We start from the raw sequence: 12,942 nt of genomic DNA on the forward strand, positions 1-12,942 counted from the left end.
TAAAAATAACCAGAAGAAGTAAAACGATTATCTGGAAGTAGAGATTTTTCAGCATTAAAAATCTTGGAGCTCGGGCGGCTCCTGTGGCTCAGTCGGTAAGGTGCCAACCCCATATACCGAGGGTGGTGGGTTCAAACCTGGACCCGGCTGAACTGCAACCAAAAAATAGCTGGGCATTGTTTTGGGCGCCTGTAGTCCCAGCTACTCGGGAGGCTGAGGCAGGAGAATCGCTTAAGCCCAGGAGTTGGAGGTTGCTGTGAGCTGTGTGAGGCCACGGCACTCTACCGAGGGCCATAAAGTGAGACTCTGTCTCTACAGAAAAAAAAAATCTTGGAGCTTACTAATAACCTGAGCCTCAAACAATTTTAACTATATTATGTTAGAACTGTGAAATATAAATTAAATACGTGGAAGCTGAATGTGCCATGCAGAGCAGGTCAAAAACCATTAGCTGCTCAGGAATTTTCTTCTTGTTTTTATTTTCCAATTTAAGGGGCACACAACCATTTTCAGAGCCCACATAGCTAACTAACTATAGCTAACATAGTATATTGCATTTCACATTTACTTCTCAACATCTCTAGCGTTTTATAGAAGTAACCCTAAAATATTATCCCTTCAAAAGTGTTAACTTCCAACCATCTCTTTCTTTTTGGCTGTATGGAATTGTCAACGTGACAGTGAGGATAATTTGAAAGGCTAACTCATTCACAATTTAAGATAGTTTTGTCAATAGTTTTTTTTTTTTAAATCTAATATAGAAGATTGTTGGTTAAATATTTTCAATATAGCTAAGACAATGAAGTCCACATTAATATTCTGCTACTCAAAAACAAACATGAATTTTTCCCTAAGCATTTCTTTTGTAGATTTCTAAGTAGGATTTTCAAAAGCCTATTATCAACAAAACATTTTAAGCATTTAAATATCCATTCAGCAGTGCATGCCGCCTAAGATGTAACGTGACTCATTGTCAGTTCTGCAAAGGTCTTGCATTTTCAACATATGAAGTATCATGCTAATTAAAATAATTATTATAGTATTCCTAAAAATTTGTAGGGAGTTTTGTAGGTTGCAGAGACCCATGCTCATATTTATTTTGATGAACACAACCTAGTCCCAGCCACACATTGCTGGGAAGGGAAGAAAAGACAAATACTAAGATAGTCCAAATATAGAATATAAAATTCCCTTTGAAAAGGCACGTTCAGGATATACTAGAATTATTCAGAGCTGGTTAAAGGCATCAAGGTCCGCTTCATGGCAGAGGTAATATTTGAGGTGGGCCTTGATGTGGGATGAGGAATATTGTAAAGCTCAAATGTTTTTACAAAAGAACAAGTGTGAATTCACCCCTCCAGGATTGGCGAATGGAAGAATGATAGGGGTAAAATGCCAGGGCCATGTAGCTTCATAAGCAGTTCTCCCCAGCATAGTCACATTTTATACCCTGGGTAAGGGCAGGTGAAGGCCAAGTAAACCAAAGCAGCAAAGACACTAAGCTTGGTGGTACTGTGCCCACAACACAGCCCGCACACAGCATCCATTCACCCAAGCCTTGCCTTCAGCTTGATGTGGCCAAATCAAGATGCCGCGGTCATTGCCCAATTCTCCTCCATCATGGTGCATTTTTGCCACATTTTCCTTACTGGACTGTGTCTACCTTTCCTTACACCTCTTGTTATCAAACTACCTTCATTTTTTTTCCCCCTTTTAAGATAAAGTGCTATGTTTACCACAATCATTCTATATTTTTACATTTTTTAATGTATCATTTTGAGCTCTGCTAATATTTTTACTGGGATTGTTATTGTTTCTTTGAAAGCTATTACAGGGAGTCCATAAAGTTTGTGTGCAATTGAAAATATGAACTATTTTGAGTTACACATGAACTTTATGGACACCCTGTATATAAATGAGTAAGTTTTGAATGATCTGTCCCAACACCATTTTCCCATAAACCCTATAATTTTTAAGAATTAAAAATTATTTTTTAAAGAACTCTTGGTGTGTATTTATTCTTGTTTTCTTTCCAGAAAAATGTTTGTCACATTTTAACAGAAAGACCAGTCTTTCCAGTTAAAAAGTAGAAATGATTTTTTAATGGGAAAGATATAAAAGAAAAAACTAAAAAATACCTGGGAAAATTTGGTAGAAGAGCTTGGAATGGCAGTCTTAGAAATGTGCATTTATCCAGTAGTCATAGAAGGGATATAATTGTCATTATGTTTTAGAAAGAGCAATCTGTCAAAGTTATTTTTCAAAGTGTATCTTATTTTTCTTAAATTCTAACATTCACATTAAGATTAAATTACAAAAAACTGCTCCAAGTAGAATGCACTTAGCTGAATATTGAAATGATCATGAAACTTTAACAGACTAAGCCCCAAAATACATACAGTTATATAGTTAACCAATTACATGTAGAAGAACATGGCTATTCCAAAATAGCATAATTAATCCTTACTTAACTTGATCAAACATCAGAATTCAAAAGAGAAACAAAAGGCAAGTTAAGAAGCTTAGCATTTATTAATTATAAAGGAATATTTACTTTTCTGGCAAATGTAGATAGACTAGGTAAACTCTAGTATAAGGTTAGATGTTGAAATATTATAAAATATACCTGGAAAGGCTCATTCCTTTCTTATTCCAGAGTCACCCATGCAAAGCCAGATTTAGCTTGTTTGAGCTACTATGAGCTAAGTGAAATAGGCCCTCTGCATGTCTGTGTTTAAATACTGCCAGCACACAGCTCCTTTCCCACCAATATCCCCACAATGGAAATGTCCTCTGAAACATCAGCTAGAGAGATGATTGGTATACAGAGCATCACACTTGAAAAAAAAATTTTTAAATGTTGTATCTGCAAGACTTATCTTAGATATTCATTAATTATTCAGCCAGCATTGATGTAACATATAATCTGTGAGGCAATTTGCTATACTAAAACCTGTTTCATCTTGCAAACATTGGCTGGATTCTATGAGCCAAGTATTGTGCCAGATTCTGAGTTTGTGCCTCATGTAAGGACTAGTCCATTATCTCTAGATGGTCTCATAGAGCTTATATTCTGTGAAGAAAACAGATAAAAGATACGCAAATAAATACAGGCTCCTTCATGGTCTGAATCTAATCTGTTCTAGGAAAACCTGTTGGAAGGCAAGTGTTCAGAACATAGGGCCTATGTTCCATTGTGTTATGTATATCACATGTAGGAAATATAATCATGGATTTTCAGCCCATTCAGAAACCCTTACCACTTTGTACGAATACCAGCAAGACACACTTAAACATCAGTGTAGCTATCATGTATTCTATAAATCATAAAATATTTAAATCATCAGTGACCTAATGATATTGATACCTAATGAAAGGTGAGAGAAGGTGGCTGCTCAGTCTAGGATGATAGCAGAGAGGTCAGAGAGAAGCAGAACAATTGAAATATGTTTGGGATTGTCCCTACCCTACAGCAGCTTGCATCTGAGTCCCAGGGAATAGTTTGATGCATTGAATAATGGCAAACCAAGTAGACATGCTCTGTCTGATTCATGGGAACTGTCTTTCTCTTCAGTCCGCAGGTGGAAGATAGTGAAGGGACCATTCAGTTTGATGGTGAAGGTTATGCACTGGTCAGCCGCCCCATCCGCTGGTACCCCAACATCTCCACTGTCATGTTCAAGTTCAGGACATTTTCTTCAAGTGCTCTCCTGATGTACCTTGCCACACGAGATCTGGTAAAGATCATTGCACACAGCAGTTCTTTCATGATTGAAAATGTGTTTGCTTCTTTTATGTAGACTTTCAATACAATTGCCAGCTATTAGAAAAATTATCAATTATTGTTAAAAAAAATTATCAGGTGGCTGGGTAATACCCAAGAATAGGTGATTATACATAGTGCTTGTATAGTTTCCTTGATAATGTTAATCACATATGTAATTTAATTACTGTTTGTTACACTGTAACTCTTCATATAATCCTTTAAAAGAAGCATCCAGTAAAGATTTTCCAAGTGTAGAATCATGCAGCAGAAAAACTACTTCCTTAATATTCTTCTAGACATCTAAGTTGAAAGGTGACTCTAGATATTCTTTGGCCTTATTTTTTTTTCCAGGTCAATATTTCATAGCAGAATTCTTCCAGGGATTATACCTTTTGGTTTACTTTATTTTCAAAGGATCTCCCATTTTACTACTAAATAGATCCGTCCTAGAAATTTCGTTGTGACCATTTGTACCATAACACACACACACAAAATTCACAAAATAGGAATACTAATTCTATTTTCAAGATTGTATTACTGTAACAGAGCAACACATTCAGCAATTTAGCCAAAAGACCCTATTACGAGCTCACAAAAAAGTAAATATGTACACATTTCTCTGTGTATCTAATCACTGGTGTATTTTCACTCTCTTAATAGAAAGATTTCATGAGTGTGGAGCTCACTGATGGGCACATAAAAGTTAGTTATGATCTGGGCTCGGGAATGGCTTCTGTTGTCAGCAATCAAAACCATAATGATGGGAGATGGAAATCATTCACCCTGTCAAGAATTCAAAAACACGGTAAGTTTTTATAGTGATGATGCAGTCTGGATTTTAATCATGCTCTCCGAAGTATACCTGTACTTGATCAGGAGGAAGGCCCTACCTATAATTTTAGCTACTCACAAGTTCTGTGAAAAACTGATATAGTCATTTCTTTGGCTTAGATTATAGGTGATTTGGGTTAGACGTGACTGATTGAAGAGCCAAATGGTTCTTAGTCATTTTCTTTTGAAAGTGAGAGCTTAGTTTGAAAGCATAAACCTGTCTTACAGCTTGTAAAATTATATTCTGTAATAGGTTTGAAAAATGTTGTGTGCTTTACTTTTCTTCCCATTTTGCCAAGATACTTCCTTTAAAGAGGCCCACAGTAGAGTTTGTGGAAGTGGTAGGGCATAGCTGCCAGTCCTTTGCTTTTTAAAAGTACAAAAAGTTTGTATGCAGGCAAATAAGTAATCGATTAATAATAACCTGACATTTTTATCATTCTGATACATTTTAAAACACTTTCTCAAACATTATTATATTTGACCATATAAGTAGGTATTTTGTTCTAGTGAAATGTGTGCTCAAACTTAGACATAATTACAGAGATATATACAGAAGATGCCAAAATATGAATATACATTTTAAGAAGGGAAAACACTATATTAAAATTATAATACTCAAGTCATGTTTGACTTCCACAATTATAAGAGGTGCTCAAACATGACTTGTACTCATCCTTGTATTCACCAGCATATATTGAGTATTACAATTTTAATATAGTTTTTTCCTTTCTTAAAATGTGTATACATTATATATATATATATATATATGATGTATATATATAAGATGTCACAACCAAGACAGAAATCCAAGTTCATCAGTTCTTATTATAGTGCTGTCACTATTCAGGTGATTCCCCTAATTCCACAAACCATGGTGTTACCAATGTCAACAAATTAAACTCTGGTGTTTCTGCTAATATAAAAAGATTTAATTAATATTTATGATGTCAGAGTAACATTTTATGAAAATTTGGATTTAACTTTGCACCATTTTTCATTTCTGCATTTAACACCTATCTGCCACTCACCTACTAAGCGCTGTGCTGGAACTAAATGATGTTCTAAGACAAGGCCTTCTAGGAACTTGCAGTCTAGCAAGGGAGATAGACAAGTATCCCTGATTGGAGGATGGGTAAAGAGCTGATTGCTGTGATGGAGATGTGCACAGTTGCCAGGCAATCTCAGAAGAGAGAGACACTGATGGAAACAGAGCTCAGGTCCCAGGGGATGCCCCGAAGGCACAAACAAGAGTCACATTAGCCAGATGAAAATCACACATGGACATTTCAGAGCAGTGGAAGTTCTGTGAAAGCCCAGAGCCATCAGAGAGCATGATACCTCCTTTTTAAACACGTTTCTTTGAAAAATGAAACCCTGGAGAAACTCCTCATTTGGGTCAAACACTGGTTTGTGCTTCTCTAAATTGGACTACTGCTGCATACATTGTTGACATGGAACAGAAGCACCATGCGTATTTGCCTATTAGAGGTTCTGTATAGAAGTTCACTAAGGATATCTTCAATTGACTCTGTTTGACCCAACATTTCCCAAACTTCTTTAATCCCAGAATGCCTCCCATTCCTAAAATACTAGCATTTTGCTTAACACACTTTGAGAAATGCTTTAGTACCTACAAAGCAAATCCATATACAAATAAATGAATGAATGTTGACAGAAACTTATCAGATGAGACCAGGAGATAACAGAGCCAGTACATACAGGACCCTATGAACTGAGTGAGTCTCAACTTTATTGTGAAAGCTACGGAGCACTATAAGAGTTTTAATCAGAGGTGTGACACCATCTGATTTATCATAAAGTTTCCTTAGTGGCAGTTTGGAGGGTAGATTTGTGACAATTTAGGATGCTTCGGTAGTGTGCAGTAAACCAGGTAAAGAGTGAGGAGAAGGGAAATTTAGTTAATACCCCCATGAGAATGGAGAGGAAAGAATGGAGTTGAACAATATTAAGCATCATAAAATTGAAGAGCTTTTGTTATATACTTGAAATTTAAATTTACATTAAAAAAATAGAAAGACAGATCTAGAATTATTTTCTTTTTGCGTAGATAATGCCAGTGCTAATCACCAAGGTGTTGCATACAGAAAAAAAAAGGGAGGGGGGAGTTTCTAGAAAAGATGCTGAGTTCTATTTTGGATATGTATTAAAGTTACTTTTAGTACATTTAGCAGCCGAGGAAAGGCAACTAGTTATATGTATCTGAAGATTAGCAGGGTTTTTTTTATTTTACATATATATATATATATATATATATTTTTTTTTTTTTTTTTGAGACAATGTCCCACTTTGTCACCCCAGGTAAAATGCTGTGGCGGTATATCTCGCAGCAACCTCAAACTCCTGAGCTTGAGCAGTCTTCTTGCCTCAGCCTCCTAAGAAGCTGGGATTACAGGCATGTGCTACCATACCTAGCTAGTCTTTCTATTTTTAGTATACATGGGGTCTCACTCTTGTTCAGGCTGATCTCAAACTCTTGAGCTCAAGCAATCTACCCACCTCAGCCTCCTAGAGTGCTAAGATTATAGGTGGGAACCATCGTGCCAGGCCATTAGCAGAGTTTTAGAGAGAAATGGAAGCTAGGAATTACTGTCATATTCTAAATAGTTGTATCTAAATAGGTATAAGAAAAGTAAGCAGTTATATCTAGAATAAGATGATCCAAAGCCCAGTAGCACATCAATATAGTAAAGGAAGACCCCCACTAAGGAGGCTGTGAAAAAATAATCAAGGAGAAATGAATCCTTGAGACAGTATGGTATCACAGAAACAAGAGATTGTAAAAGAATGAAAGTTTTTTGCATACTTGTGGGAGTATTGTAAAAAAAAAAAATAGAAAAAATAAGAAAAAGTAAGAAGAATGAAAAATTTAACTTATATGTCACAAAATGCTCAAGGAAGATAAAGACAAAGAAATTCATTGTCTTTGGAAACACAAAGGTGATTAAAAGCCTTGGGAAGAATGGCGATGTGGTTACAGTGAAAGCCAATTACAGAGTATTACAGAGAAAAGAACTTGTGGCAAAGCTGGCTGCCGTGAGTGCGGACTGATTGTAAAAGCATTTTGGCTCTGCAATCTGGTAGAGCAGCAACCAAGAAAGAGGAGATGGTGTTGGATGGCATGGCAAGCAGGGATCATGAGCTGAAGGACCATGTTGATTTTCTCCATCAGTTCCTAGCACATAACAAACATTCAGTAAAGACTTGCTGAATGAATGGATGAAAGATTCTTGATCATGTTTGTAGGCTGTGGATGATGCACCAATAAATTGGAAGTGATTGGAAATACAAAAAAAAAAGGTAGTGGTAATAGATAATATAGCAGGGGTCAGGCACAGTGGCTCATGGCCACTAGCCTGGGCAACATAGTGAGACCCCTTTATCTACAAAAATTAAAAAATTAACTGGGAATGGTGGTATATATCTGTAATATCAGCTGCTTAGGAGACCAAAGCCAGAAGGTTGCTTGAGTACAAGAGTTCAAGGCTGATCATGCCACTGTACTCCAGCCTGGGTGACAGAGTGAGAGCCTGCATCATCGTCATCATCATCCAGCAAAGGCCTTAGAAAGCCTGAGAGGATGACATCAGACTAAGGAGAAAGTGCCCAGTCTAAGGAAGAGAGATAAATCCTTCTTCCACAAATAGGATGGAAATAGAATGAGACAAGGGAAGACAAAGATAAGTTTATAGGTATGGAATGGGACTTTGAGATAATTCTCTCCTGATGCAATAATAATTTTATTTAAGTTAGAAGCAGAAAGTTGACTGAGAATGGGAGTGGTTAAGAGGTAGTAGAATAACAGGTTTGAAGAAGGAAGGAAAAGATTGATGTGCATTGTGAGAATGGTCAATGAAAGAAGGGTACCAGGAACACTGGGCTAAATTGACTAGGGCTATGAAGTCTAAATATAATGTGTCAAGCAAATCTATAATGTAAGAAAAAAGGATAGAATTGTTTAACTATTTAGGAGAATAATTTCCACAAATTATCACTTTTGAAATATGAATTTTTATAGTCAGGCTGCCCTCTAAACTTTTATTCTGTCCATTAAACAAGTAACCAAAAGAACTATGGTCTGACTCAATGTTAGTCAAAGGTCAAGTTATAGTACTGTCTAGGTACTTAAAAATAGTATGTTGCTGGTTTAAGGCAACTCAAGCATTCCATCAGTTCAGAAAGTTCTTTCCCCAGTTGGTCTACTTTTTCCAGATTTAATGGAGCAACATTGTTACTGTTCTGTGGTCCAAAAATCAGAAAGAATATTTCTTTATTTTAGCTCATTCGGTATCTCCTGCTTTGTTTTCTTTTCTCCAGCTTCATCCCTTTGAAGCTAGTTGACATCTTCCCTAAGTCTCTGCTGGCTTTCAAATTTACTCTAGACTAACATTGTTGTTGCCTTCCTGAATACTCCTACCAAATACACCAAGCAGCTATTATTCTCCTTCCTTTTCTCTAATGTGTCTCTACAGCATCACCATTAAAAAAAAAAAAAAAATCACATTAAACCTCTGAGGTTTACTATTTCAGAACTTTGATTCTCAAAGTAGGCTGGAAATTCTACCTTCTTCTGCCTATGGTTGTACCCCATTCTCTATTATCTCTGAGCTCTCAGCACCAACTTCTGAAATCAAATAGGTGAAATTTTGTTATTATGATAAAACTATAGCTGTTCTATTTTTCCACATGTATTCTCACATGCTCAATATTTTATGCTAATTTTAAAGCATCTTATTTACTCTAGCAGGTCAATTAACATCTAATTTTTCTAATAAAAACAAAAGCATTAAAGCCATACTATAAAAAGTTATATAAAATAAAAACTCACACACAAAAAATACAGATGTCTTATATGTAGCTGAAAACATAACCTCAGTAGAATATAAGAATATAGTCATTTACCGTTAGGAGCAATATCCAAAGATTACATTTAAATCAGTGAAATTTAAATTAAAAAGGAAAAGAAGAAAGGCTTGGAAATTAACCTATCTGCTCCATGAGATTAGCTCTTACAAGATGCATTTATTAAATGCCCCTATAAGACACATTTGTTAAAGCAAACATCACCCTGTTCCCCAAACCAGGAAAAGACCCAACAAGAAAAGAAAATTATAGACCAATATCACTAATGAATATAGATGCAAAAATATTCAACAAGATCCTAACAAACAGAATCCAGCAACACATCAAACAAATTATACATCATGACCAAGTCGGTTTTATCCCAGCGTCTCAAGGCTGGTTCAATATCTGTAAATCTATAAGTATAATTCAACACATAAACAAATTAAAAAACAAAGACCATATGATTCTCTTAATTGATGCAGAAAAAGCTTTTGATAATATCCAGCATCCCTTCATGATCAGAACACTTAAGAAAATTGGTATAGAAGGGACATTTCTTAAACTGATAAAGGCCATCTACAGCAAACCCACAGCCAATATAGTATTGAATGGAATTAAATTGAAATCATTTCCACTCAGATCAGGAACCAGACAAGGCTGTCCATTGTCTCCACTGCTCTTTAACATTGTAATGGAAATTTTAGCCATCACAATTAGGGAAGAAAAGGTGATCAAGGGTATCCATATAGGGTCAGAAGAGATCAAACTTTCACTCTTCGCAGATGATATGATTGTATATCTGGAAAACACCAGGGATTCTACTACAAAACTCTTAGAAGTGATCAAGAAATACAGCAGTGTCTCAGGTTATAAAATCAACATTCATAAATCAGTAGCCTTTATATATACCAACAATAGTTAAGCTGAAAAAACAGTTAAGGACTCCATTCTATTCATAGTAGTGCCAAAGAAGATGAAATATTTGGGAGTTAATACCCTGTTTCCCTGAAAATAAGACATCCTCTGAAAATAAGACCTACTTACAGGAAAGATAAGACGTCCCCTAAAAATAAGACCTAGCGCATCTTTCGGAGCACACCTTAAAATAAGACACTGTCTTATTTTCGGGGAAACAGGGTATATCTAACAAAGGACGTGAAAGATCTCTATACAGAGAACTATGAAACTCTAGGAAAAGAAATAGCTGAAAATGTTAACAAATGGAAAAATGTACCATGCTCATGGCTGGGAAGAATCAGCATTGTTAAAATGTCCGTACTACCCAAAGGAATATACAGTTTTAATGCAATCCCTATTAAAGCTCCACTGTCATACTTTAAAGATCTTGAAAAAATAATACTTCATTTTATATGGAATCAGAAAAAACCTTGAATAGCCAGACATTACTCAGAAATAAAAACAAAGCAGGAGGAATCATGCTACCAGACCTCAGACTATACTATAAATTGATAGTGATCAAAACAGCATGGTACTGGCACAAAAACTGAGAAGAACATGTCTGGAACAGAATAGAGAACCAAGAGATGAATCCAGCTACTAACTGTTATTTGATCTTTGACAAGCCAATGAAAAACATTCAGTGGGGGCAGCACCTGTGGCTCAAGGAGTAGGGTGCTGGTCCCATATACCAGAGGTGGCAGGTTCAAACCTGGCCCCAGCCAAAAAAAACTGCAAAATGAAAAAAATAATAATAAATAAAATAAAATAAAATGGTTTAAAACAAAAAACATTCAGTGGGGAAAAGATTCCCTATTTAACAAATGGTGCTAGGTGAATTGGCTGGCAACCTGTAGAAGACTGAAACTGGACCCACACCTTTCACCATTAACTAAGATAGACTCTCCCTGGATTAAGATTTAAACTTAAGACATGAAACTATAAAAATACTAGAAGAGAGTGCAGGGAAACCCCTTGAAGAAATTGGTCTGGGCAAGTATTTTATGAGGAGGACCCCCCGGGCAATTGAAGCAGCTTCAAAAATACACTACTGGGACCTGATCAAACTAAAAAGCTTCTGCACCGCCAAGAACACAGTAAGCAAAGCAAGCAAACAGCCCTCAGAATGGGAGAAGATATTTGCAGGTTATGTCTCTGACAAAGTTTTAATAACCAGAATCCACAGAGAACTCAAATGTATAAGCAAGAAAAGAACAAGTGATCCCATTGCAAGCTGGGCAAGGGACTTGAAGAAAAACTTCTCTGAAGATGACAGGTGCACGGCCTACAGACATGTGAAAAAATGCTCATAATCTTTAATCATCAGAGAAATGCAAATCAAAACTACTTTGAAATACCATCTAACTCCAGTAAGATTAGCCCATATCACAAAATCCCAAGACCAGAGATGTTGGCATGGATGTGGAGAAAATCCTTCTACACTGCTGGTGGGAATGCAAATTAATACATTCCTTTTGGAAAGATGTTTGGAGAACACATAGAGACCTAAAAATAGATTTCCAATTCAATCCTATAATTCCTCTACTAGGTATATACCCGAAAGACCAAAAATCACATTATAACAAAGATATTTGTACCAGAATGTTTATTGCAGCCCAATTCACAATTGCTAAGTCATGGAAAAAGCCCAAGTGCCCATTGATCCATGAATGGATTCATAAATTGTCATATATGTACACCATGGAATATTATGCAGCCTTGAAGAAAGATGGAGACTTTACCTCTTTCACATTTACATGGATGGAGCTGGAACATATTCTTCTTAGTAAAGTATGTCAAGAATGGAAGAAAAAGTATCAATGTACTCAGCCCCACTATGATAGTAATTTATGGCTTTCATATGAAAGCTATAACCCAGTTATAACCTAAGAATAGGGGGAAAGGGGAGAGGGAGAGGAGAGAGGGGGAGGATGGGTGGAGGGAGGGTGATTGGTGGGATTACACCTATGGTGCATCTTACAAGGGTACATGTGAAACTTAGTAAATGTAGAATGTAAATGTCTTAACACAATAACTAAGAAAATGCCAGAAAGGCTATGTTAACCAGTGTGATGAAAATGTGTCAAATGATCTATAAAACCAGTGTATGGTGCCCCATGATCACATTAATGTACACAGCTGTGATTTAATAATAATAAAAGACACATTTATTAAATGCCAACTGTGTATCAGATGCACTGCATCAATGAAGATGAATAGAGTTCTTATCCTTGACTAATGTGTTCTGTGCCGCACCAATAAATAAATTCTCTGGGAAGCAGTCAACACTAAGGCACATACTATGGAAAGAAAAGGAGAGGATGGTAACTGATCCTTAAATCATTTTTTGGAGGATGGAGGCAGTTGCACAATGATCCAGGGCATGGAGTGTCACATGAAAAGATAATGGTTTTTAAAAGGTGTGGATTATTTAGGGGAAACTTTTAAGTTTAAATAACTGGAGTTTAAATTTCAAGAAATGGTGGAAAACAAGGATGCACATATTGGCAAGGGCCAGATCA

The 12,942-nt window shown here is 36.2% G+C and overlaps 1 protein-coding gene across 2 annotated transcripts in view; it reads left to right on the plus strand.

Annotated features, from left to right (window-relative positions):
- The window catches only part of LAMA2 (laminin subunit alpha 2), a 656,330-nt gene that overhangs the window by 595,388 nt on the left and 48,000 nt on the right, over positions 1-12,942 (plus strand). For both annotated transcript variants that reach the window (XM_053591647.1, XM_053591648.1), the window contains exons 49-50: positions 3,575-3,737; positions 4,427-4,571. In XM_053591647.1, the coding sequence (XP_053447622.1) occupies positions 3,575-3,737; positions 4,427-4,571 (308 nt within the window). The remainder of the gene's footprint in view (positions 1-3,574; positions 3,738-4,426; positions 4,572-12,942) is intronic.

This window comes from Nycticebus coucang, chromosome 5, assembly GCF_027406575.1.
Source record: "Nycticebus coucang isolate mNycCou1 chromosome 5, mNycCou1.pri, whole genome shotgun sequence".
Taxonomy (NCBI): Eukaryota; Metazoa; Chordata; class Mammalia; order Primates; family Lorisidae; genus Nycticebus; species Nycticebus coucang.